This window comes from Molothrus aeneus, chromosome 1 (genome assembly GCF_037042795.1).
Source record: "Molothrus aeneus isolate 106 chromosome 1, BPBGC_Maene_1.0, whole genome shotgun sequence".
In the NCBI taxonomy this organism is placed as follows: domain Eukaryota; kingdom Metazoa; phylum Chordata; class Aves; order Passeriformes; family Icteridae; genus Molothrus; species Molothrus aeneus.
Window position 1 is genome coordinate 29,875,096 of NC_089646.1, and position 27,807 is coordinate 29,902,902.

Genomic DNA, 27,807 nt, shown 5'->3' on the forward strand with positions numbered 1-27,807 from the left:
TTTAATTGCTGCTGTTTGCATTCAGCTCTTGGTTTAGCTGCTCTTTGCATAAGCTAAGTTTTGTGCGATGAAACTGATTGTATCCAAAGCTTAAAAATAGTTTCGTTTTCTTTAGATAAAATGACATTAATATTTTATCACTTCCCGATTTTTTTGACATTGTGTGTTAAGATTTGCTGTAAAGGTCTGAAGTCATACAAGCTCAGTATTTTTTACTGTTGTATGATGTGCCATGTAGGTCCTTAACTCTGTATTTATGCTCAAAGTTGACGGGGGGAGGGATTTGTTTATCTTCTATTATTTTTACAACACCCACATGCTTTTAACAACTGAAAGTTGCTAAGATACAGTGATGCTTGTAAGAAATGTTTGATTAGAATTTGATGGTTAAAGCACTGTCTTTATGGTTAGACCACAAAATCTCGTCTTGAGCTGGACAGTGCATAACCCTGGGCATGCATCTGCCTGGTGACCGTGCCAGAGGGTGAGACCTGTGCCATGCTGAGCCTCACCAGGATGGTTCCCAGTCTTCTGCCTTAGTGGCTTCTGTGCCCCCAGCATCCCCATGGGCTGCATGGGCAGTGGTTGTGTACCCCTGCCCCAGCAGTAAGGGCAGTGACTCCATCACCTTCCCAGTCAGTTTTGAATCTTCACAGTTTTTTACAGAGATGCCAACAGCCAGGTTTTAAGAAAAACACATCTTAATGAAGTTATCCTTGGATTGTAGTGCTCTTCATCTTAAAGATAATGTGAATTACTCTTGGAAAATGTGTTAAGAATTTTCTTTACCTGTCATATGTTGGGATTTTGCTACACTGAGTCTTTATTTTGCCTTTAGATTAAATTATTGCTGTAAATGATAGAGTATAAATATTTTTCCCTTTCTTTCTTTCTCCAGAAATTTTATGAATAAGAATCAGAAGCCGGTGCTAACAGGCCAGCGGTTCAAAACTAGGAAGAGGGGTAGGTTGCATTACAATTTTTGCTTTATTTTCTTCTTTGTTAAAATGACTAGAAACAGAGCAGGTGGAATGGTCGAAAGTTCAGCTAAAGGATTTTTCTCCCCTTCTTTTCAGCCATGTTAAAATTGAAGATGTTACTTTTAACTAAGCTCTATGAATTATATTATTTTCACTATCTACCCTAGGACTTGATATAAATTTGAGTTTATGAGTTATGAAGTCTTGTGGAGGCTTCAGTTAAAGATTAGATGCTAAATGAATTTATAATATATTTGCATATGATAAAGAAAACTTGTTAGATGTTTGGTTTGGGTGTTTCTTAAAATGTCCTTTTCAACTAAGAAAGCAAAATATGAGCTTTTATTTAAAGGTTGTGAAAAGAAAACTACCTGGGCTTTTTTTGGTTTGATTTTCATTTTTACTTCATTGACTCAGATTAATGCCATGTCTGTAAGTGAACCTTTCTTATCTAAAAAGGAATTTTCTCACCTTCCTTCTCCATGAGATGGTCAGATCATCTCACTGGCCCTGTTTTCAGGTCAGAAGGAGGTCAGGAACTTCCTCTTTCACAAATATTTATTTCTCCTGTGTTAGTGTAGTCTTTTTTGTTTTTTATTGTTTAAATAAAACAATTGTGTGAGTCCCAATTTACTCATTGTGATACTGATTTTCTGTAAACATGACCAACACTTTAAGTACAGCAGAGCAACCATTTTTAAAGAAAGCTGAGTGGTGCTGATTGTACCATCCAGGTATCTGGCACAGCAGATACTATCCTAACATGCTTGCTTATACCATACTCAGAATTCATTTGTTGCAGTTTGGGTGACTGGGATGAATGCCCAACAGTCTGAGGCAGAGTGACAAAATACATGTAATTGTTTATTTTATTCCCTTCCTGCTCTCTCACCAAAAAAACAAGTCTGGTTTGTGAAAAGAAGGATTAGATTTTTTGGTGGTATAATAGTAGATTATTACAGCAGACAAGTGGGGTTCCTGTCTGTCATGAAACAGACTTTTTCCATCTTGTCTTTCCTGTTTCTGATCAAAAGCTAACATGTCTTAAAAGCTTATCTAAATGTCTTGTGACAGAAAATATAAATATGAGCATTTCTTAGTGTGGATGAGAGAAACAAAAAGAGTTGGTAAACTTTCTCAGAAAATTTCAAATTCTGTCACAACTCTGTAGAGCTGAATGATGAGTGTCTAGAGATCTAGGATGATCATGAAGCTTAGGTAGGAATTGTAAAATAGTTTGGTTTCAGTCATGTTAAAAAGCAGTGCCAGCTTTCTCTCATCTTTCCTCCCTTGCACCCAGCGCTTCTTCAATTTGTTTCACTAGTACAGTCTCTTAAATGCAAAATGTCTTTCCTATGGTGCATATGCAATGTTTGTAAGGATAACTAATTAAAAAAGAAACCAGTATTGTCTGTAATTAAATATCATGGTGCTCCAGTAATTAGTGGGATTAACTTCCTATCAGCGCGGTCGAGAGCATTATGCAGTGGGAGCTGTGCACTGCAGTAACTCCCAACCATACAGATGTAGCCAGAGGAGTGGAATTAGCAACCCCTAAAGAAATCTGTCTGTCAGATCAGCCAGTAGAAGCACTCAGATATGCACACTGCTGGATTGATCCCATGTATTTTTCAGTCTAGGTCAGTCAGTTGTGGTAAATACGTTATTTGATAAACTTGTCTTAGAAAATATTCTCTCTCTCATAGAGACTTTCACCTTATGTTTTCCACTGAGTTTGGCATCATCTGTCATAGTACAGCTTTGGTCTTTAGCTGCTATTTAATATAAGCAATAATTAGAATAAATAAAGATACTTGATTTGCAATTCTGTGCCTACACCTTGGATTTCTGTTTACAGTGATTAGAAGTAGCCCTAGATAACTCACTGATTACATGGAAGAAAGAAAAGACATGAGGGGAGGTCTGAAAGATTGGTTGGAGTGTTTCTTTTGAGAGAGGTTACTTAAATGGGATTGTGGATATTTAGTGGCTTTAATATAGAAATTTTAACATGCAAACACTTTCTGTACTCAAAGCATAAAATCTCTTCAAATGTAGTGTCATCCTGGTTGCCTTAATATTTTAATAGCCTGCTTAGAAATGTATGGATACTTGGTTCTTTCTAGAGGCAGAGTGTTTGAGGAAAAGAAATGGCTTCCAAGTATGTTTATTCCCTTAGATTTTCAAATACTTTTGTATCACAGCAGTGCCACAGGTTGTTAGGTCTTTGGCTTAAGACTAGATTATACTATTGGGTTTTTTTTTATGCTGAGTTTCAGTATACCAGAGAGTCCCAAAATGTCACCCAGGCAGGACAGAGTGCAGCAGCTGTGGTTTGACCATGACATTTTGGTTTTTGGAGACTGTACTGTGGCATGTATCAGTAGGGGTCTGAAACATGCACATGCTGGGGACAGTGAGCTGCTTGTTTTTACCCATTTGTGTCCCATGGTACTCCTTTGTGCCTTCTGCAGATCCCTGGAGCACTGTCATCTCAGCAAGGTGTGACACTGCAGTCAGGCATCTAATAAAATTAATGCATATGTGAGCTCTTACCACTGGTCAGCTAGCTGCAACTAATCTCAGGTTGTGAAAAACTTCTGAGCTTTCAGAGAGCAAAAAAGAATAATACAATGTTTTTCAATTTAAAGTTTGAAAGTATGCTTAGTGTGTAAAATATCTTTGAGAGAGAACCATGGAGGAGGTTGTAAATCTCTTTCTAGTTATATTGATTAACCAAATGAAAGAAATAAGCCTTGCATGCAGTATATATAGTGGCAGACATTCAAATCACTTTAAAAAGATTTGAAGGAAGAAAAATTATGCTGTTAAGGGAAGAACCTTCCAAGGGAAGGAGGCATCTCACAGTTCCTATCAATCTAGGCAAATAAAATAGTTTGGTCAGTTCTTAGTATAATCTCTGTACCTGTTGAATATTCCTTTTTCAGTGAGGGTCAGCAGTAGTTGGTGTCTGGCCAGTACTTGTGTTTATGGAGCTATATTTGTGGAGATAAGAAAATTATCTAATAAAAAGTCAATATTAACACCTTTATGTTACCTTGTTTGGCCTCTCTTCTTACTTCATGTTATCTTTTTTCTTCCACAGAATTACAGTTGTGGGCCTTCTGTTGAAGTGATAAAATTAATTAAGGACAGAACTATGAACGTACTTGGTGATTTTCTTAGAAGCAAAAGATAGGAAATAAGGATCTAGGAACATGCTGAAAATGAAAAGCTGTGTATAGCACTGCTGCAGTGGATATTGTGTGCATCACATCTGCAAGCTACACCTGCCTCTGCCAGCCCATGATTGGATCTGTGCTTGTTTAGTAATTGTGCACTTGACAGCTCAACAGACTGTCACCACTTGTTGGTGATGGCTTCTTACTCACCCTCTTGTAATACATCAGCATGTAAATTCCTCTTCAGTACATAAGTTTGGTAGGGAAATGTTTCAATAAAATTATAAATCATTTTTCATGCAATGAATTCACCTCCTGTTCCTGGGTAAATTTTTAGATTGTGATAGACAAGAAAATAATAGGGTAATTATTACTACAGATAAGAGGAAGACTTCTGGGGCAGGGAAAGAATCTCTTTTAAATAGCTAAGAAATATTAATCATGGTATTTGTGTTTGTACTGAGCACTGTGTACCCATGATACCAAGCCTATAATACCTTCTAGTTTAGATGAGAACATCTTAAATTTTTACATAAAATACATTTTAAAAAGTAAAACAGGATTTTTTTTCAGCTCTTAAAACAAAGGTCTGTCTTCTTGCTGGTTGATGTGTCATCAAGCATTTTTAAATTCTTTTTACTCTTCAAATAATACATACTTACTTGGCAATCCCAAAGAGAATAATTGCACTCAGATGCTTGTTTATGGGTGGAACTGTGTTTCTTGTGCACAAGTAAAACTGCCTGAAGTACACATACTGGAGTACTTAGTAAAAGACTGGTTTGTTTCTTGCTTGGTTGGCTGCTTTGTTCTTTGGTTTGGGTTGGGTTTTGTACTTCAAGTTGGAGGAGAGCTGCGACTGAGTGTTTGGTAACAGGTCTGGTGGCTTGGAAGGGATTCCAGTAGCATGCTTCTCTCTGGACATTTTTTCCTTGGAGCAAAGGCACATACTTCAATTCTCTTCTCAACCTCCTGGTTTGTCTCTGATGGCTGTGCCCTGCAGATAGGAGAGGTGGTTCCTCAAAACACAGACTCCAGGGTTTCATCACAGCCAAAGTCAAGATAACATGGTTGAGAGCCTGAACATTCCAAGGTCTGGTGTGAAGTAAAAGCCTGGGAAGAAGTCATTTGCAGTCCAGAGAAGGGGCATTATTGAGTAGTGAGTGTATTGGGTGCTGAGAGCAGGGTGGTGGAGAATCTAGGTTGGCCTTGTGTTTGTGTGCATCACTTCAGGGGGAGCCAGAGTTGGGAGCAGATGTTGCTTGAGCATATGTATGGGTGTCCATGGAATTGTCTCAGTTTTGGTCTGAGGTCAGATTTGGGGGATGGAGAAGCAATCCATGTGGAGATGGGTGGTAGACTCCGTCATGAAAAGCTCGGAAAAAAAAGGGGATCCTACAGTCTTGCAGTGCTTAGTGCTTGAGAGACAGCCCTTGAACTGCAGCTGGCTCCTTGAAAGGACAAGTGGACTAATCCACTGAGCTTCCCAGTGGCTGGGACACTGAGTGGAAGGGACTGCTTTATGCCTTCCAGGTACAATTGCTGTGGAAGAAGGGGATGCATTGGAAGTGGAAGAGAATGTGCGAGTGAGGTACTGAAAGTGCTAGAATGAGTGCTCCCCAGGTACATGCAGCAGAGGAGAGAGAACTTTGCTGTATGAGAAATAGAAAAGCTATCTAAAGTAGGAATTGTCTGTGAAACAGTTATTCAATTGCCATGAAAGTACCATGGCAGGAAGGAAGAGATTAGGGAAGAGAGGCTGTTAAAAAGCAAGGTCTCTTGTTTAAGGCCTGGGATGAAAAGCTGCACTATGAGTAGCAGGGAACAGAAGCCTGCAGCCAGAGAATGCATAAAGGCCAGAACCTCTCACAAAAAGTCTGCAACAGTTGCAGCTGGCATATTTCAGACTGCTTTAGCATATGTTTAGACAGAAATTTAACCAATCCTCAATTATCTTAGTAAGTAAAAATCTGTGGATTGATCCTCTGGGTATTTTCTCAAGAACTTGTATCAGTGTTTGTGTCAGCAGGTGATAACAACCCTGGGTATGAGTGCACAGGACAGCTTGCAATTTTGTTTCTGAAGTTCAAGTTATTTTAACAGTAACAGGCATTTCATTTGTGCCCTTTTATAAAGGCAGGGCAGGTTTTCTTAAGAAGCTTCAAGTGGCCACAGTAAGCTGTTAACTGCGTGGGCAAAAAGGCAGCAGGAGGTATGGGTAAATCTACATAAGGGTTATCTGGAGGTTGCAGTTGTTTCTGTTGTGACTAATGACCTTGACACAGGGACTTTGGGGGTCAGGCTGTGCCTTAATTGAATTCAGCAAGGGACAGCTGTGGAAAAAGCAATGTGAGTGCTGTGTTCATAGTGCTGCTTAGGTCTGTGAATATAAAGGATAGACAAATTCTTGATTGCATTGTGTTGCCTTAAATGTTTATTCAAAAACTAGTTATTAATAAAACTCAGTCTCCTGTTTTTCCTGAAGACTCTTTTTGAATACATTTTAGTTATGTGACCATAGTTATTAGAAGAAAAATAGCAAGAGATGAAAAGTGAAGTGTTCATACATTGAGATTATGTACTCATACCTTGGCATTCCCATTATTCTGCTTTCAGAACAAGAGAAGAGTGTGAAGTTTGAAAACAATAGTTGCTTTTCCTTTATGTTCCCATATGTTTATGTGTGTTTTGGTGTTGGGAGATGATGAGGAGAGGGGAAGCAAGGGTAAACACTACAGAATTTCTAGAAATTATATAAGCCAAACAAACTTCTGGTGTGTTGACCAGAATGAGAAGAGTATTTTAGGTGCCATGGTCCTTTCAATTGCTGACTGATACAGGATGTTAACAAGTTTTGAAACTGACACTCTCTCTCTCTCTCTCCTTCTCCTTCTTTCTCTCTGTTTCAGATGAAAAGGAGAAATTTGAACCCACAGTCTTCAGGGATACAATTGTCCAAGGCCTCAATGAAGCTGGGAATGATCTGGAGGCTATAGCCAAGTTTCTGGATGCAGCAGGCTCCCGACTTGATTATCGCCGCTATGCTGACACACTCTTTGATATTTTGGTAGCTGGCAGCATGTTAGGTAACCTGCAGAATATCTGACAGAGAATGTTGATGATCAGCCTTGCTTGCTTCTTTTGAGATGCTGTCTTCCTCTACAGTGGAAATTATAGCCTGTATTACAATTTCAGTGCTTGCATCTCATATCATAGCACTGTTTGTTGTTTGTCGTGCAGTAATACCTCGGTATTTTCTGGATACTGCTCTCAGAAGCCTTCTGTCTGAGCTAAACCAGCATATAATTGCAACAGCAAAGAGAATGAGACATGCTAACTAGGGGAAACAGAAGGATTTATTAGCATGAAAAGGTGCACTCCAGGTTAAGAGCTGCTGCAAATCTTGCTTTGTAGATGGTGCAACAAAAGGTAGCTCAGAGAAGTGAAGGATAATGAGGTGTGCTTTGTGGATGTTCATGGGACTTTTCTACCTGGTATCAGTGGCAGCTTCTGGCAAAAACATACTTTTCACTTTCCTCTTTATTTTGAGTAAGTTGTCTCCTTTTACTGGTCATATTGCTTTGACTCCTGCTTCCTGCTCTTTGGTATGTAAAAAGAAAATATGTTTTTGTAAGATTTAGGTAGTGTAGGAAACAGCAGCTATATACTTAGGAAATACCTAGGAAAAAACTCTCGACAAAATAGGCCAGTGTTTTGAATGTTTACATGAGCTTGGTAAGCATTAGAGGGACTTAGCAGGATATTCCCAGTACTCAGATTGCTAACACAGTGCTAATACTTCTCTCTTTGGGAAGGATTTACATTATTGTGGTATTTAAAGAATTAAAATAATGTGTAAGGGTTATGCTCCAACCCAGAGCTGTTTGATCACTGTGTTCTCAAGACCAGCTGAGATTCCTTAGGGTGAGCTGAATCATTCAGTTCTGTGAGGACTGTGTGTTCTACAGTGCAGCATATCAGCCAGGTGTTCCTTCTGTCAGGTGCCATCACATCTTAGCAAAGTTTGGTCTGTCTCTGTTTCTCCCTCTCCCTGCTAACTGTTAGTGTGGCCTTTTGCCTCTGTGATATTAACATAAGACTCACTAGACTTATTAAATCTTAGATTCTTTAAAGTAAGAAATGATTCCTTGCCTTTTTTTTTTCTCCTTTCTCACAGCTCCTGGAGGAACACGCATAGACGACAATGACAAGACCAAGATGACCAACCACTGTGTATTTTTTGCAGATGAAGATCATGATGCCATCCGAAATTATGCTCAGGTCAGTAAAGGCAGAGCTGATTACTGTTTTCCATTTATGTGTCAAAAGGGATTAGAGTGGAACATCTGCAGACTGTCTCGGCTGCACTAGGCTAGCTACAGACCAATTGAAAATCCTGTTAATCATTAATCTGCCCTAACACAGACATTTTAGGTAGGAAAATAGGATGTTTGAGATAATCTGATCACAGCTGGCAATGCTTTCTTTACAAAAAGCAGTCTTGCTTATCACAGTCTACCATTGGTTGAGTCTATTTCTAGATATCACCCTTACTAATTTTGTTGACCTTTTCTGTGTGCAGACTGAAATATTTATATGACCATATTTAAAGAAACACATGCACTGTATCATAAATTCAGCTTTTATAAGCAATGGTGTGGCCAGCAGGATCAGGGCAGTGTACATCTCCCTGTACTCAGCGCTGGTGAGGCCACACCTCCAATCCTGTGTTCAGTTTTGGGGCCCTCACTACAAGAAAGACATTGAGGTGCTGGAGAGTGTCCAGAGAAGGGCAGCAGAGCTGGAGAAGGTCTGGACCACAAGCCCTGTGAAGAGTAGCTGAGGGAGCTGGGGGTGTTTAGCCTGGAGGAAAGGAGGCTCAGTGGAAACCCTATCACTCTCTACAATTCCCTGAAAGGAGGCTGTGACCAGGTGGGGGTCCGTCTCTTCTCTCACGTAACAAGTGACAGGATGAGAGGAAATGGCCTCAAGTTGTGCCAGGTGAGGTTTAGATGAATATTAGGAAAAATTTATTCACTGAAAGAGTTTTCAAACATGGTATTAGACTGCTTAGGGAAATGGTGGAGTCACTAGTCTCAGAGATATTTAAGAGATCTGTAGACATGGTAGCCTAAGGCCATGGTTTAGTGGCACTAGGCACTGCTGGAATAACAGTTGGACTCTGTGGTCTTAAAGGTTTTTTCCAACCTAAACAATTCTATGAAGTGCATGAATGACAAAAAATATAAAGCTCACGCCTCCAACCTTTAGTTGCATAACTTGTTAGGAGTTAGGCATATATTCCAAGAGCTTTCATTTCTCCTGCATGTGTGATGTATCATTTCTTCCTGCAGGAATAAGGCTTGCATAAATAGGCCTGTGTGAAATTAATACAAAAAGCCAGTGAACCCTAAAAGATTCTTGAATAGAAACTAACTTTGGACAACTCCTTAATGGAAGGTAGTAATTATATGAGAAATTACAGTAAGAATTCTATAGAAAGTTCAAAGCCACCATGCAATTCTGGATACCAGTAGGATTGCATAAAAATGCAATACCTTTGCAACTCCCTATGTCAAAACTCTTACTGTTAATTAAGTATGTATTTATCTTTTTAAATCACTGGGTATTATTGGAATGCTGGAGACAGTGACTAAAAGAATAAAAGCTGCTGTCCTTGCTAAGGTGTTTAGGGTGATAAGTTCCTGGAAAAGTGCATAGCTGATTTAAAGAGTCCTGAGGTCAAAATCTGCATTGGTAAAAAATGTTTGCTTAATAGCAGAAAGCTCCTTTAAAAAACATCTAATTAATAATCTAAATCAGTGAAATATACTTATTTTTGGAAAGGGAGTCAACATTTCTTACGTGTCAGCTTTATCATCTCTTGAAAACAGGGTATTCTGCTTCAGGAAAATCTCTGTTATCAGTGAATGCATTGATTCTGTCTTTTTGAATTTTAATATTTTAACGATCTTTTGAACAAAAATTGGCAGTGCCAGTCCTCCGAGGAGAAATTTAAAGTGAAAGATTGCATATTGAAAAATGGAAAGGAAGGCTTCATCTCAGGATTTGAAGGAGTGGAATTTTCAATGGATTCTCTGCACTTCAAACCAAAAGCCACCAAAATAAATCAACATTTTGTAATTAATGCCTGAAGAGTTGTGTCCTTTTATTGACCTTGCCATTTTTTTGTGCATAATGAAAAATAGAGCTCTTACTGTATTATGAAAATATGGAGTTAGTCTAAAATAGTATTTAGATTTTTTTTAATCTAGAAGATACCTAGAAGGTAATTTCTTACTCTGTCTCCCAAGTAGCGTGGCTGGTTTTTTATGGATTTAGTTATGGAAATGATTAAAAGTGAAAAGTCTTCAATTCAAAAGACTGAAGTCAGTATTGATACTTTAGCTGATTATTTGCATATAAAGTCATGCTTCTGTCATTTACAGAGACTTAAAAAATACGCAGAATTTTGTTTGGAAATACTAACAAGAATCTTCCTTTTTCATCTTATTTTATTACCATTCTGTGTGTCTCTACTTCTCAGCATGGCCACACTTGATTTTCCACTTTTTCTGAGGCAAAATACTACCAGTTAATATGCTTGGATGTATTTTATATTATGAAAACTGAATTGAAGCTTTCTAAACCTAATTTTCCTTCCTCCCCCATCCAGTGTGGCAATAATGTCATTTGTTCCCCACATAAACCTTTTTACCTGTGACAGTGAGTCATATGCTTTGATTCTTCATACAGCAGTGCAAGTGATGATTTGTTTATTTAATTTCTTATCTCTTCCTTCTTCACCTTCAATGAACTCTGCACCTGTGCTGCTTCTGATTTCATAGTCTGTGGTCACATGATGGGAAACAAATGGTCAAAACTGGAGAACAAGTGGTTCCAAAAACATAATTGTTGTAGAAGCTTTGGCAAATGTTCTTCCTTCTTCTGTGACGGTAGTGTGTTTTGTTGTAAACATTTATGTTAGTTGATTTTCCAAGGTATTGCATCTTTTGAAGATGCCCAGCACCCTTACTCCATCAGCTGCAAGCTTCCCCAGGGCTGCATTATTGGAGGAAGGGTGCAGTTACCCTCCTCCTCCTCCTTCTCTCCCTTTCCTTTATCTATGGATAGGGTGAAAAGCAGAGAAGGAGAAAAAAATTTGAAAAACATGAAAATATTCAAACTGCAATAAATTCTCCAATTCAAGCATTGCTCTATGAAGCAAGAATCACAAAATTGAGAGAAGGATGTTTCATGCTCTCCACGTGGCAGACAACACTAGAGAAATCATTCTGCAAGCTGCTTATTTCCCCTCACTTTTTTGTAAAGAAAGATGGCTGTAATTGTTACACTTTTTAAATTAATCTGTGTTTATCTCTAGGTCTTCAATAAACTTATCAGGAGATACAAATATCTGGAGAAAGCATTTGAAGATGAAATCAAAAAGGTAATGTTGATGGCATGTTGATAATATTTTTACTATATTTCTAATATAATTGTGTATGTACAAATGTGATGCTGCTAGGTGTTCTATTTAGCTCTACTGGTAAAGAGGATGGAATCTACAGGAGGCAGCTTTACTCTGCAAATTCAGCTCTGTGGGAATACTGCAGGAAGCACTTGATGTAGCATATTTCTGAATTAACGAGTCCTTTGGTTGCTGTGACCAAACTCATTTTCTTATTCCAGACTTTTTTGTGCAAAAGTTTGATACACTTTGGAATATACCTCTTAATGAGAAGTGGTATTACTGTCCTGCAAGCAGAACATCTCTCTGTTTTTTTCCAAAAAACAAATGCCAATCTGCTTTGCAGAATGTCTCTTGGTGTATGAATATTAAACCACTCCTGCACTGTGAAATTAATCCTAACCACAAGTTTTTTGTATTTGAGGCCACAGATATGAGTAAGAGAAAGTCCTCACCAGTGGCAGAGTGCTCAGGATTTGTCTGTTAGACTGTAGTGGCTATTTGTGGATACTGTTTTGTTTTGTGATGCTGAATTCTAAGGAGACAGGAAAAGCCAGGGTAAAAATGCTTGAAAAACAACATACAGATTTATTTTGTCTATTTTGAGTTCCTAGTAACAGATGTAAATATCTTTTTCTAATGGCCTGAATAAGTAATAAACACTGTACTGTTCTGTAACTTAACAGGCATGCTGGTAGTGGCAAAACTTGTCCCATGACTAAAGTGTCATGTTTGTTAAACATAAAAATGTGTTTCCATATTATTTAAACATTAGAAAGGTTGCTGCAAGGGTCAAATGAGGGTACATTTGGAGCTTGGTACCTCACCAGCACTTCTTGTGCCTGAATTAATTTGGCTTTGATTTATACATTCTTGCTCATACAGGAAATTATTTTGACACTTGTGGCCAGCATGCCTATCAACTGATGCTGATTACTCAGTACATCATTCTAAAGACCTAAATTTACCTCTATCCCCACACAAATCTAATGTTCCTGCTGTTAATTACTGTAATCACTGACATGAGAAGCGCTGACTCACAGCATTCAAGTTTCAGAGAGTGCTCAGCATATTAAGTAAATGCCATGTCAATTCAAGCCGCCTCCGCTCGTTTCTGTAACTTGCTTGGCTTTGCATCCTCTTAAGCTTCCAAAAATTCACTTTGCACTCTTAGTGACAAGATGAGACTATGGCACCTCCACTGCCATTGCCTTTAAAACCCTTGAGGACTACTTATAGGTGCCTTTTGCTTACCTTCTCCCTCCCCCTGCTTGTGTGAATCCACAAAGTGGCTGTTTTCTCATTTATGAGGCTGCAGGGTTTTTAACCACTTAATCTTTTAATCCCTGCATGGTGAAATTTGTACAAGACTAGCTGCCCATGGAGGTCCAGAAAATAGATACATTTGCATTTCCAGAAGGTGTTTCTGCTAGACCAAAGATGGCTGCAGTTAGTCAGTGGTTTAATATGTAAGAGTGATTCGTTGACATTTTTTTGTGGGTCATTGTCCCAGCAATGAAAGTGATATTTCTGGCAGACTCATTAGGCAGATAGAGCACTTGGAAAATTAGCTCTTCTCATAGAAAAAGGCATGCCAAGAAAACCAAGGCGATACCAGCAGTTTCATGCTAAAGAAGCAGATGCTGTCAGTGGGACTTTTCTTTCAAGAGAGATTATCTTAGATAGCAGTATTTGCACAAGTATTTGCTTTATGTCTTCTAGATCACAACTTTCTCATTAGGACATTATTTTCTACCATCTTTTCCCTTTTTGTCTGCTTCTAGCTTTCAGTTGTTTTATTTCTTAACTGTCTCCCCAAAATTGCCAGTTAATAATTTTTCTAATGGCATCAGCAAACCATATATCTAAAGTTTTACATCTAAATTATTTTGTGCAAGTCATTTCAACAGATGATGTTTAGATGCATTGCTTACTTGCTGTGTTTTGATGTAAGCACCTTAAATTCATATGAGAATGGCCCGATGTACTGGTATAGGCCATGACATTTTGTAATAGTTTCAATAAAATTCTAAGTTCCCAACTTGTGTTCTTCTTTCTCTACATAGGTATTTCCTTGGATGAAGAATCCAGTTATTATCTGTCTATTTAGTATGTTTGCATGTTTAGGCAATTTTCTATATAAACTTTTTAATATCAGAATTGAGATAAAGTACAGATTTTTTTTGTCTTAAGAGTGGTAAATGTTACCGAGTCATAGGAGGATGTCTGAACTGCTGGGAGATGTTGTAGCATCCACTATTTGTGTTCCTAGTTTCCTAATGAAAGAACTGTAAATTAAGCTAGGAATTAGGAAATAAGAGGAGAAGAACATTCTAAGATTGATTAGGGAGTAAGCAGAAGTGCTTTAAGATAGCCAAATAAAAGGCAAGACTCAGTCAGCAGGTATCTGTTGCTATATTAGCTGCCTTCTCCATTGCTGACAATTCAGTGCTGTCTGCGGATGTGACAAGCTGTCAGCAGCAGACCAGTTCAGATAATGAAGACATAAAAAAACACCATGCTCCCTGTGTGGTAGAGTTCCTTAATTTTCACCATTTAAGATTTCTGGATCACAAGAAATCTTAAAATCACTAAAGTGATTAAAATCTTAAATCACAAGTGCTTCTGATCAGAAGCACTTGTTTTTCTTGTGTGCTTTTTAATGTTGCATTAATGTGTTTACTTGGGCACATCTTCTATACCCAGAAATTGTGCTTAAAAGACTTTTTCTTTAATGAAAAAAACAGCATGGAACATCACATGAGGCCTGGTCTTGTGCTTATTAGACATTCTGAATTTCTGTTTATATCATTGGGAATTCTTATAGATATCACAGAAATACAAAATAATGAGCCAGAGCTGCCCCTTTTATGCCTGGAATGAGTTTGTTTCTAAGGAAAGCAGTAATGTCTGTGCTTAGCTAGCAGCAGGGAAGCATTAGCTTGGAGAATGTTCTGTGGGTGGTTGGGAACTATTCTGAAGTTTCTTGGATGTTTTGTGACTTCCCTACTGAGGTTTGTAATTGTGATGCTAAAAGAAAAGTGCTTAAAATAATCAGCAATGAAAATCTGAAGTAACAGCTTTGAACTGAAATTTAGGTTCTGTTTCATGGTTTTTAAAATGGGTTTATGAAAGATTTGGGTTTTTCTATCACCCAGTCTCCCCCTAAACTGTGTTTCACAACTGCTGGAAAGTATAGAATAGTATCCTTAAGCAGCAGAAAAGGACAAGTCTAGGTTTGAGCAGCTTTTGAAAAATATTAGTAAAACAAAAATTAGGCAAGTAGCACCAACAATACTTTAAGTAGCGAGGGGTGTATAGAAGATAAAAGTTCTGTTTAAAACAGAATTTTACATGAATGGATATAACTGTTCATGATCTACACATTACTGATAAAAGGATGGAGGTTGGAACTCAGAAGTATACCAAACCTGGTCTGTTACATTAAAGGGGTCAGTGTGACCACTTTCTAATCAAAATCCTCATCTATTGGTTATTTAGAAGCAAAAGAAAAAAGATTTAAGTGGGGTACAGAGAAATCTGAAGCTGTTTCCTCTTTATTAACAGTCTCAGTACTTCCAGGAAAGAGGTCTCATTTTGATTTTTTTTTTCTTGTGCAAATCTCATTTTAGTACAGTATTATTGATAAAGCTTTTATAAAGAAAGCTTTAAATCTACAGGCTTCCAGTTAACACTAGGATTATATTGAAATTCTGTAAGAATGTTCTGTTTTCCATTAAATGTGGCCCTGGAGTTCCTTTGCCTACACCATTAGTTAGTTGCTGCATTCGGAAATACAGCACATCATTTGTTTCTCAGGCATATATTTAGAAAGAGTAACTCCATTCTTCTGCATCCCAAATTTTCTTGCATTTTGTGGTTGAGCCACAGTTTGCTGAAATAAAATTACACCTTGAGATTTGGTAGTTTCATAATTGTTCTTTTAAGCTAAAAGTGTGTGTTGCAGTCATTTGGCTGAAGCCCACTGAAAAAAAAAAATTCCGAGTGATTTGTCTGTGGCTGAGTCATTCAGTCCTGTGTAAGCTGTAATTTAAAGCTGATGTTATTATGTAAGTGCTACTGTATGAATGAGGGTTTTTTTCAGTTCTGTTCACTGATGCAGAGCAGAACTATTCATAAAACACTGCATGAGATTTAATAACTTCGTTAGTTACCTGAATTTTTAAAACATCATTGCATTCAGAAAGTTTTACATTTGTTGATAAACTGCTTGGATATCTCAGAGAAGATCTCTCACTGTCCATGGTAACAAACAAGTTCAGGGACATGTGTCATATTCTGTCCCTTTGTATGGGTAGAATCTGATAATTAAGAAATACCCTAATGTGGAAACCTGGTGAGAATTTTCTATCAAAACAAACTGTTTTGCTTTAATTGCGTTTGTTGCTCATGTAGAAAAGAAAAAAGGGTGTCCTGACAGCAGAAGGTCAGGACATCCTTTTGGAAGGGTACCATTTGTTCTTCCTTGTGAAGAAAAAAAAGAGTATTCTTTTTAACTGCAGAAAATTGTATCTGCAGTACTTTTTTTTTTCCCTTCTTCTGTGGTGATGGTAAATTGTAAGCTAGCATCTGATGGAATCAGCAGCTTTTTGCATTGAATGAAGATGTCCTTTATTGTCTCATCTCTTTTTTCCCATCACCCATATTGTGGTAACTAGCAACACATTAAGAAAACATTATTGTTAACAGTAATGCCATTGACAAAATCTGATTCTGCATGGCTTTTTTTTTCTGCTATAAAGGAAAAAGGGCATAATGTACTTCATCAATGTACTCTCGAGGCAGTAATTTTAACGTATGAAATTAAGATTTTAAAAATAGACTTAGTTGCCAGTTTTAGAATTAAAAGGTGTATATATAGCTCAGATCTTCCAAGATGATGAGATTTGTAATTTTTTCTCAAGCTATTTGTTTTCTCTTGTAATTAGTACTGGGAATGGCAAGGACTTAAATCAGCCTGTGTTCCTGTCTGTCCTTTGTCAGCTTTATCAATAGTGTCTGAACTTGAAATATATTTCTTATTTTAGCCAGTAAAAAAATCTGTTGTAATTGTGCTGTGTTCCCTAAAAGAAAACCAGGAAATTTTCCCATCCTTTTATTGTTTCCATGAGCAATAGTTTTTGAAAGCTAGAAAACAAATTGTAACTCTGTACGGCTTAGCTGGAAGTCTGAAGATGGGAATAGGCAGGCTCCTGTCTGTGACCCTGTAATTGCTGTGTCTCTCAAGCCTGTGGCAAGTACTTTTGTCTTTACACATGCATACATATATTTGGAGAAGACAGGTGTTTTATACCTAAGGCTGTTTTATACCTATCCTTCACAGAATCATAGAATGGCTTAGGCTGGACCTTAAAGAATCATGGAATGGCTTTGGACCTTAAAGACCATCTAGCTCCAAACTAGATGGGCCAATCTGCTATGGGCAAGGACATGTTTTACTAGACCAGGTTGCTCAGAGCTCTGTCCAACCTGGCCTTGAATACTCCCAGGGATGGAGGAGCATCTACAACTTCTCTGGCAACCTATCCCAAAACCTTGCCACCCTCACAGGAAAGATTTCTTTGTAATATCTAATCTAAACCAGCTTTCTTTCAGTTTGAAGCCATCCCCCCTTCTCCTGTGAGTACCTGCTCTTGTAAATAGTCTCTCTACATCTTTTTTGTAGGCTTCCTTCAGGTACTGTCTTGTGTTCTTGGAGAAAGTGAAATTACAAGGGATCAGTGAAATGACACTGAGTATATTTTGATGTGATTGCTGTGATTTGTATTGAGACTTCTCAAGAAATAAGAAATAAATCTGTTAATTACTGCCTGTTGTCTACCTGTGCCTCAAATATTTTTTTTTCTTGTCTGGCCCACAGCTCCTGTTGTTTCTTAAAGCCTTTACTGAGACGGAGCAGACAAAACTGGCAATGCTTTCTGGCATCCTGTTAGCCAATGGGACTCTTCCTGCTACAATTTTAACAAGCCTCTTCACTGACAATATAGTCAAAGAAGGTAATGTTCCATATCTTTCCTTATCTTAGCTTTTTTATAAGAGATGTATTTTATTGTAACATGTTATATATGTTGCAATAAAATGGAAGTTGGAAACTTGTGAATGTACAACAGAATCAGAATTTTAAAGCAGAAGCATATACAGACAGCAGTGCCCAACATACTTTTTGAAATCTTGTAAGAGGCCAGTCAGACAGAAAAAAGCCACAAAACAAAAACCCCAGAGGATTTATGGTTTTTTGGAAGTCATACTTGCGTATGCAAAGTTGTAGAATTTATGTGTTATTGTGGTACTATAAAGTTGTGAAGTATAATATCTGTTCCTGAGATAGATCTGGCATTTCTTCAAGTGTTGCTAATATCTTGTGAGTGAGAAGTGAGACAGATCCCATGTAGGCCAATGGGATATTGCAGAAGAAAAATCAATCCCGCATTTTGCCTTCATACTAGTAGTGATCAGTGACTGATGAACTTTCTCATGAATTTGTGTTTATTACATGATGAGTAAGTGAGTTCTCTCAGTCTTAGGGTACAAGGCCTTTTAGAGATTACTTTATTTAAGGATTTTGTTATATATTTATAGGATGTACCTTGGAGACCTGATTTTACAACTGCTTGCTCAACAGTTTCTTTCTCTGACAGTTCTGACTACCTGGCACGATTGCAAATGTACTGGTTGTGTTGAACAGTTTTCATGATTTTTTTTTTGTTTTGTTAAAGAGTTATGTATATGCTAGAATGTATTCTAATTTTCATTAAAAAAATCATTCTAACTTCATGTTCTCATTTGCAGCATGCTAACCATTACATTTGTTTTCTAAATGCTGCAGAAAGAAAAGCCACAGCTGCAGCTTTGCTTTGTCATCACTCATGGCTTTTGAAATCAGAATTAAACTAGGGAAAATCTCAAACAAAAGCACTAATCCATGTGTTTAGGATGATTGTCTGCAATGCATTTAAATGAAAGTCTTCCTAGTTATGGGAAGACAAGAGCCATTGGAAAACCCAAATTTTTAAAAATCATTGAAATTTAGCATTTTAAATTTAGCATTTTAAGAATACAGTTCTTATTTGCATTAGGAACTTAAGTTTCTAGGAGCCCTAAACTTTTGTCAGAGCTTACATATACTTTTAGTTCTTCATTTATATATACAAAAATGCATCCATGACAGCATTTGAGGAAAGATTGTTCAGTCAGTATCCTGGGGTAGATATTTTATGCAAGAATAATTGAAGATGCAAAGTTAGTTTAAAAATGGGGATTAAAGCAAGGCAAAACAAGTAGATCATACATGAATAAAGATTTCTTTGATTTACAAAAAAACAATGCTGCAGGCAAGTGAGGTTAAAATACACAAGGCAACAGGTGAGCTGAGGGACTTGTTGATCAGCATGGGACTTGTAACATTGGCTAAGAAATGGCTGAAAGTGAGATAAGGGTAGATTGTGTGGACAGGAGGTCTGTCAAGTTTGAGTGCAAGTAGCTAATTTATTTTTAGATTACCTTATTTCAGTGTTGTCACTACTTTTACTGTTATATATAGATGGAAAACAAAATAGACTTTTGTGGATTGCTGACATACTTGTAGTAGTGACAGAGAAAGGTCTAGGTGGTGGTGGAATCTTGCCAAAGTTAAGTGTACCTTTCTTGTCCCCTGTGCTGGCAAAGTAATGCAAATGCAAAGAGCAGCTAATGAGGTTAGTCAATAAAATAAATGACTGAAATTACTTTCTGCAAATAAGGGGGAAAAGAATGAAGCAAACATAAAGAGAAGGGCTATTTAAAGGAAAAGAGTGGCAGCACGTGCACAGAGTATAGGAACAGGCCAGTGATAAATTTGGGCTGTAAATGAGAATTAAGTTTGAAAATATGTGGGTAGTGAAGCCCTGGAACAGCCTCCCCCTGTATTGGTGTAATCCCAGCCAGCAGTCAAGCCCCACACAGCTGCTCGCTCACTCCCACACCACCAGGATCAAGGAGAGAATGGGAGGGGTAAAATCTGGAAACCTCATGGGTTGAGATAAAGTTTAATGGGGAAAGCAAAAGTTGCACACACAGGGAAAGCAAAACAAGGAATTAGTTCACTGTCTCCCATGGACAGATGTTCAGCCACCTCCAGGAGAGCAGGGCGCCATCACATGTAATGGGTACTTAGGAAGACACTTAAAATGTTCCTCCCTTTTTGCTTCTTTTCCCTACTTCATATACTGAAGATGATGTCATATGGTCTGGAATATCCCTGTGGTCAGTTGGGGTCATCTGTCCCAGCTGTGTCTCCTCCCAGCTTCCTTGCCAGCATGGCAGTTGGAAAAGCAGAAAAGGTCTTGGCTCTTTGTTAGCCCTGCTCAGCAATAACAAAAAGGTATCTGTATTATCAACCCAGTGTTCAGCATAAATCCAAAATAAAGCCCCATACAGCCACTGTGAAAAAATTAACTACCCCAGCTGAAAACAGCACACCCTCTAATACTGATGCTGGCATAAAATTTACTTTAAGTTAAAACTAGCAAAAATCTGTAGGATATGTGTATTGGGACAATGCTTGGGGACAGAGACAATTCCATTCAAGTTTGGTATTGAGCACATAAGCTCATGGATAGGCTGCAGGGTGTTTGCAGTGGAAGTTAGGCCTAGGTCATCTACTGGTTGACCAGGCTTTGTTAGTTGGTTAGTCAGCTTGCAGCATTTAGGATTGCTGCATCGTGTCCAACATGTAAACCAAGCCTAGGAAGTATTTTGAGGCCTCTCTTGGCCTGGCATGGTGCATCCCTGGTTCTGTACAATATTTCTCTAAGGATCATGTCTCACCACTAAGCTCCTGAAATAAGCTTGCCAAAACTGCCATAACAGTCAAGATGTGTTAAGATTGTCAGTGAACTTTACAGTGGTCTGGGAATAGTCTATTCTGTTCTTGTTAGGTGACTCATTTAGTCAAAGTATCCTAGAAATAAAAATAATGAATATCTACCTATAAATTGGCTAAGAGCGATGAAGCTCCTTCTCACCAGTAGGTCCCATGTAGCTCTAAGAGCTTCTGGACTATCTGGAGGTGAGACAGAAAACTACAGTGGCCAGCTGTAGCCTAGGATAGTGCTTTTCCTTATGCATTACCATTACCACTGCCTTCAGTAGCCCTGATGTTGGTATGAGTGTAGGATGGAGAATCATAACTGACCTACAGGCAGCATTCCTCATGGATGAGCTCCATCTCCGAGACCTTTCAGCTTCCTTCAGCTCCCTGCACTTGCAGTGGAGAACCTGGAGCGGTTGTGGTGATGGCGCTGCGCTAGGAAATGGGAGATGTGGGCTTCATGGTTTATTAACTCCCCTGGGAAATCCACAGCTAGTGGAGGTAGAGTTAGTTTGATTTAGTACACAAAATACTAACTTTTGCCTCGAGGAAGGATTTTTTTCACTTAAACTAGTGTTTGTGCCTGGTAAAACTGGCGACTAAATGCCTCCTAGGAGAACATAGTACAATCAGTTACCTTGAAGTTGCAAAGTTATTTAACCCTATTCCAGGATTTGCTAAGAAAACATTTGAATATATGTTTTTTTAGTTCTTGTTCTTGATTATTCTTTATTGCTTTGTGCCTTTGTTTCCTGTCCATTTAATGCATAATTTTTCCTCTTGCATTGTACTTAGTCTGTGAATTGGGAATGTAGGAAAAATAATTGCAAAGTAAATCTTTGAACAACTGAATGGAGATGGGAAATACCAAATGAAAAGATTTTCAATCTAGTATAATTCAGAAAACTAATTTTGCATTAAAGTAGAAAACAGGCATTTCAGCCCTATATGTTTGTTTCTGTTGTCATAAATGTATTTTCATTCCACAGTCTTGTAACTTTTTTGTAAACTTGAACTTCTTATAGTCAACTCTAATTTATGTTGAAAATTGCTGAAACAAGTTTTATGCTTTTCTCTGATAGGGATTGCAGCCTCTTTCGCTGTAAAGCTTTTTAAAGCATGGATGGCAGAGAAAGATGCCAATTCTGTTACCTCTGCTTTAAGAAAAGCCAACCTTGATAAGAGATTGCTAGTAAGTACACTATATTTTCAATAATCTTTATCTCTCCCAGAGAGAAAGAAGGAAATGAAATGCAGATGGTAGTTTGCTGTAAGCATGTTAACTCCCCCTCAGACTCTGCTAGCATTTCTAAAATGTTTTGAAACACAGCAATATTGTTATGGCTGTAGCACTGATACAGGTTCAGGAATATTAAGTATCACATGGTTTTACATTCTGTCTATGTTTTTCCTGTAGTCAGATGTCTTCTTAGAGACTGTATATATGGGGCTTGGGAATTAAATAAATGGTGGGTTTTTTTCCCAGCTATTGCTAACAAAATATACCAGCATGTTGGCATGAGAAACTCTATTTCTTTAAATATGTTTTCCTTTTGCAAATGGTATATGAAGTATAAGGAGTTAGATTTGAATGTAGCTTTCTGAAGCAGCAGTGTTTAAATAGTATAGTAAATTAATGGTAAGCTAATTTTCTGCAGCAGTAGCCATCTAGGGAGCATAAATGGTCCTGCAGTGGTGGCAACAGACCTAGTAGGTACAGTGCAGAAGGCTTTCAGCCTTAGGACTCAAAACCTGTGTTCTGGGTTTGTAGCAAGGTATTCAGAGAATAGATGAATATGTAGCAATTTCATGTGCCTTTTTCTCACAGAGTCTTTTGGAGATCATTTGGGGTTTTTTAATCCTTCAGAAAGATTGCTGCTGTGATAATGCAGTCAAATACACATCCTGTGTAGCAGTGCCTGGAGACTCAGCAGTATTTCCTGTTTCTACCTCAGTAATATGTAATTAAGCAAGTATCCTAAGTAAGGAGTCTCCCATGCCCCTCCATGTCTTCAATTTGTACTTGATTTTAAGTGTCCAAGTCTTAAATAATTTGCCATTAACTGAGAAAGGGGCTAATTACACTGTTTCTGTGTGGGGAGGGCAGGGAAGAAACTGCATCTTTCTATTTCAAGCTTGACTTACTTAAACTTTCAACTGTTGGCTCTCATTAATCTGCTCTTTTAAACAACTGGAAAATATCAGATGATGTTGCCTAGCATAGATGCCTTAACGAAAGTTTCTTAATTTCTTTAGTCAGTAAGTAAATAGATGGAAAGTCTTCAACTTCTTTGTTAAAAAAAGTGTTATCCATCCCACAGATCATGGTTAAAACACCAAGAATGGATGGTAAGCAAATGCCATTTAATGCTTTCCAAGATGGGGCATTTGCTATAGTGATTTTTAAGAATAATTTTAACTTTTATAAGTAGCTGGACTTTCATAAATTGCCAGTGCTTTTTAATTAGAAATGCCTACAGGAGTTAATGTTAACAGTACATAGTGGATTTTGTGATTTTTGTTAAATGATGCATTAGTGGTAGGTCAGGGTGCCTGGGCCACTTTGTATTTTTCTTAAGAGATAAATGTGTGGATGCAGTGGGAGAGCATGATAAATGTGCTTTGCCATCTATTCCTTTGTACTTTCCTGATAAGACTCTTGGAATCTGGAAAAAGTATGGTTCCTCTTAGGACTGCTTTGAGCAACACGTTTGGCTCATGGCTATTCATAAGTACATGCACTTCACATGGAGTGGGTGTTAGCTTATTTGTGTAACTGGACATCATTTTTTTCCCTCCACTACAGTGAAACACTGCAATATGAATGAAGTGTTGACTTTTCAAGTATGCATACAAGCAGTGTTTTAAGTGAAGTAACAGGTTATTCCCACTGTTCATTCTTAAAAAATGTTCTTTCCATTCTGTCAAGAGTCATAGATGGTTATTTAACTGAGAGCATTCCTGTCTTTTTAGGAACTATTTCCAGCCAACCGGCAAAATGTGGACCATTTTGCCAAGTATTTTACTGAAGCAGGTCTAAAAGAGCTCTCAGATTTCCTTAGAGTTCAGCAGTCACTGGGGACTCGTAAAGAACTTCAAAAAGAACTGCAGGAACGTCTCTCTCAGGAATGCCCAATTAAGGAGGTAAAAGTGGTTTTTTTACAACTTTCTGTTTTTATATAATAATAATCAAGGACTTAAATCAACATTAGGTAGAGAGGAACAGATTCCCTCTGTTTTTCTTTAAACAATTTTAATTTATTAATCCATTCACTCTGTGCTTAAGACTAAAGCAACCAAATATCCTCTATAGTTCCAAATGTGGTTGTCTGTGGAATGGGGGTGGTTTTCCTTAATTTATCCTTGAGAATGTATTTCCTTTAACTGCATTGACTGTTAGGTTGGAGGGGAGGGTCAAAATCTTGTTCTAATTTTGTTTCTTAATGCTTCTACACCACAGTGTTGTAAATGACTACAAGTGTTTGGAAAGTCAGCATCATTTCTGGTTCATTGGAAATGTCCCTTATTTCCTTCTCCAGGTAGTGCTTTATGTAAAAGAGGAAATGAAAAGAAATGAGCTGCCAGAGCCAGCAGTGATTGGTCTCCTTTGGACCTGTGTCATGAATGCTGTGGAATGGAACAAGAAAGAAGAGCTGGTGGCAGAGCAGGCCCTCAAACATCTGAAGGTGTGTGCGTGGGTGAAGAGGGAGAAGAATGCTGTGAATTTACAGAACACATTCTTAGGCTGTCAAAGTTTTTTACCTGTTTAAATCCAGGAGATTTAGATTTTTGAAGGCTGATGCTGAGCATGCCAAGCGTTGTGTATAGTCTGAATTCTCTCAAATGGATACTGAGGGCTGAGGTAGTTCAGATCATTGAGTGCCCTGACTCCCACAGTGCCAGAGCAAGCCAGGGTGGTCACAGCCTGAGCCTCTCTTCCTTGTGCTTTCCCAGGGTGCCAGGGCCCTGAGAAGCTCCTTGCATTGGGACAGGGCTAAGTGACTGCTGGGACTCAGCCTGCTCAAACCTGACTAGTAAGCCTGCAGGAAGTGCCTTTGCAATGTCTTTGCCAGAAGCAAAGACATTTTGGGAGCATGGTGAGGCAGCACCTGTGCTGGCTGTGCAGAGGGCTGGATAGATCCCGGCAGGAATGCCAAGGCCAGAATCTGGGAATTGGTTGTTGCCAATGTTGGCTGTGGTAGCTGGATGCTCAGTGACTTGTCAAGTGAGCTGGCTTGGACTGTGTGTACATACAGTGTGGTTACTCTCTGATCCAGCTACTGTCCTTGAGGATGAGGGAACTGAATATATAGAAAGACAAGCTGCAATATTGCAGTACTACCACTGCATGTTGGTACAAAAACTCTGAAGACTTTGGGATAGAAAAGAAACACCAAACCAATGCAGAAGCATCAATCACTGCCATCACTGGTATTCCTCATCTAAGTCTGAAGTAATTGTGCAGTGCAAGACACTGGATGTGAGAGCAGAAGCTCTTCAGCAGACTTAGTCTTTTAAGCAGGTAATCTATGACCAGGAGAACACTCCCTCATAGCCAGGGCTTCAAAGGTTTGCCTTGGAACAGAAGCAATCTGGGATTTATTCTTTATGGTAAAATAGATCTTTCTTCATATTGGATGTGTCTCCATACTTGGGTGTTCCCATGTTGGTTTAGCTCCTACTGCTGCTGTCCTTTAGTCTGAATTTGGTTTCCCAGTCAGTAATCCTAGAAATGCAGTCTCATGGGATATTGTGTAGTCTTTGATGTCAAGACTGAATGCCTTCAAGTTTTCTCAAGTGGCTCAAATAGCAGGAGAAAGACAAGATAGTTTCCAGAAGGAGGAGAGACATTGTGTTTCTTGTTCCTTTGATGTAAAATTTGATTATCTCTCTTTGAGTTGTAACAAAGTATCCATTGAGATTTATTGTCTAGTACTGCAGGGCAAATTAACAAACACTTTCTGGAATATTTGAACTCTGGGAAAAGAGAAACATAGCTGGCTTTGTACAAATCCTGTTGACTGGATGTTTAGTCCTATGCATCACCCCAATGAATTAGGTAAGGCATCTTGCCTGTATAAGATAGGCATCTTTCTAGGTACATCCACTTTCTAAAAACAGCGGAAAATTTGTATGAGGTATTTACTATTTGCACTTGGGGTAGGATTTTAATAGAAGCAATAGAAATAGAAATTTAGACTTTGATAGCTGCTTCTTTACAGTTCAGTCTTAAAAAATGAAACAGCATTTTTCACATCCTTCCTCTTAGGATAGGTAGAGACAGATCTTGGATCCTTCTCTTAGGCGTCTCAGCTACCTCAGTGTATGAGCCAACTCCAGAAAGTGGATTAACAGTGTTAGGATGGTACAGAGCTCAGTTCTGTGCCCTGCTGTGTGTCAATGTCCCAGGAAACAGTCAGGGAGTTGCTTTGACCTGGTGCTATGTTTGGGCTGTGTATGAATACATACTTGATCTGTGACATGTCAGATGGTGGGATTTATTCTTGTGTGGCCCCGTTCTTGTATGACAGGTAACTTTCACAAACCACGTTGCCAGAGCTTTCACATCTGTCTCTAACCAGTCTCTAACTTACCAGATTCTTTCAGTAAGTTGTACACAAGGCACCCCTCGTGAAAAGATGAGATGGGTCAGAACACAGAGTATTGACCTAGTTCACAGATCTTAAAAAGCCTTGCTGGATGGGTGGCTACCTAATAGCAGGGTTGAGATGGGCAGCCATGAGCCAGCATACTTGGGCAGTGCAGTTAAAGTCATGTGTGCCATCCATATGGCAGGACCAGCAGGAGCTGACCTCATGAGGAGACAGGGCAAGCTGTTCAACCCTGGATCTCACAGAATAAGCTCCTCATTGTCCCAGTAACCTCACTGTGACACTGGAGGAGCTTAGTGCCTTGGCCTCCTCCAGTGCAGAGAAGAGATGTTCTCCATGAGTGAGGAGATCTTTCAGACAATTCTCACTGCAGATAGGGTTCTGGTGAACTTCACATCAGTGTGGGTGCTGACCCCCTGATCCCTAACATGATTCAAATGGAAAATAATGCCACTTGCTCAGCCAGCAATAAGAAGGTTCCTTAGTCATTTAGACATCTGTAAAACTCATAACTGTGAGCCTGTACCAGTTGAGAAGTGAGGGAGGAATGTCAAGGGGATAAAGTCAGATGTGGCAAAATGAAGACAATTTACTTCCAATCTGAAAACCTAGCATTTTTATTAATGTTTATAGACAGCAGCACTTCACAAACATGCGGATGGGGGTGAGTTCTGCTGAGGGTATTAAATAAACCATCTGCACTGTATATTGCCCTGCCTTCCTACAATTTGCCTAAATTGTAGGATTAGCTCAATGCTACAAGGGCTAAAAGGGGAAAAAGAGCTACTCACAGCCTGCACAAGTTTTTCAGTGCTCTAACCAAAGCACTGATGTTGTTTCTAACGATGTGGCTATACCTGCCAGGAGTGGAAAAACCTGGCCTCTAATGTTAGCTATATCTAGCTGTTTTAAGGGAGCTTCTTCCAAAAGTACTAAATACCGCCAGCCTGCTGAGCTGCTTGTGGCTATTGTGATTTCATGCTCTTTTAAACAGCTGATAATTATTGAAAAACCCATTTTGGAACAGCCTTTCAAATTTCAGTTGATTTTCATGTGTTTCACTAACTATTTCCATGGACCATATTGGATAAAACCCTCAGGATTAGCCCTTTGTGGAGAGGTGCTGAAGTGTACTTGTAAACATGCCCATCAGTGCTATGGGTGGTTTATCACCTGACTAAGACCAGCAGTAGCCCTGGTCACTCAGACCACAACTCTGTGATCTCAGGCCATTGCAAGTCCAGCTGGAAAATGCCAAACTGGGGGTTACTGAAAACTTGGAAGAAAGGATGATTAGTGCAAGAGCAGATGAAATAGTAATATGCAATGTATATTTGGCTAAGGTCTCTGAAGATCAAAGGTAATTAAACTTCATCTTTGAAAAATGCTCTTAATATTATCTTAATTTTAAGATTGTAGTCTTAGCTGAACTCATCAGAGGCTAAGATGACAGGAAATTGGAGAGATATGGCTATAAACACTAGCTTTTAAGGAAAGATAGGGTCCTTCAGTGTAATTTTTAGTTTTAAGATCTGAAATAAGAGGGAAAATTGCATAACAAGTAAATTTTTGCTTTATTTTTATGATATTAATAAACACTAAAAAAAGACTATGAAATGTACCACTACTGTCTTGTCAGAGTAACATGAGCAGTTAATACTGTGCTTGGAAAATGTTGCTGTTTATCAAAGGC

At 38.5% G+C, this 27,807-nt stretch overlaps 1 protein-coding gene across 1 annotated transcript in view; it reads left to right on the forward strand.

The window, feature by feature from the left end:
• The window catches only part of BZW2 (basic leucine zipper and W2 domains 2), a 55,995-nt gene that overhangs the window by 19,033 nt on the left and 9,155 nt on the right, over nucleotides 1-27,807 (forward strand). Inside the window, exons 2-9 of the mRNA XM_066554070.1 lie at nucleotides 899-963; nucleotides 7,072-7,248; nucleotides 8,340-8,443; nucleotides 11,547-11,612; nucleotides 17,515-17,650; nucleotides 21,585-21,694; nucleotides 23,476-23,646; nucleotides 24,042-24,188. Coding sequence (XP_066410167.1) covers nucleotides 906-963; nucleotides 7,072-7,248; nucleotides 8,340-8,443; nucleotides 11,547-11,612; nucleotides 17,515-17,650; nucleotides 21,585-21,694; nucleotides 23,476-23,646; nucleotides 24,042-24,188 — 969 coding nt within the window. The 5' untranslated portion in view covers nucleotides 899-905. The remainder of the gene's footprint in view (nucleotides 1-898; nucleotides 964-7,071; nucleotides 7,249-8,339; nucleotides 8,444-11,546; nucleotides 11,613-17,514; nucleotides 17,651-21,584; nucleotides 21,695-23,475; nucleotides 23,647-24,041; nucleotides 24,189-27,807) is intronic.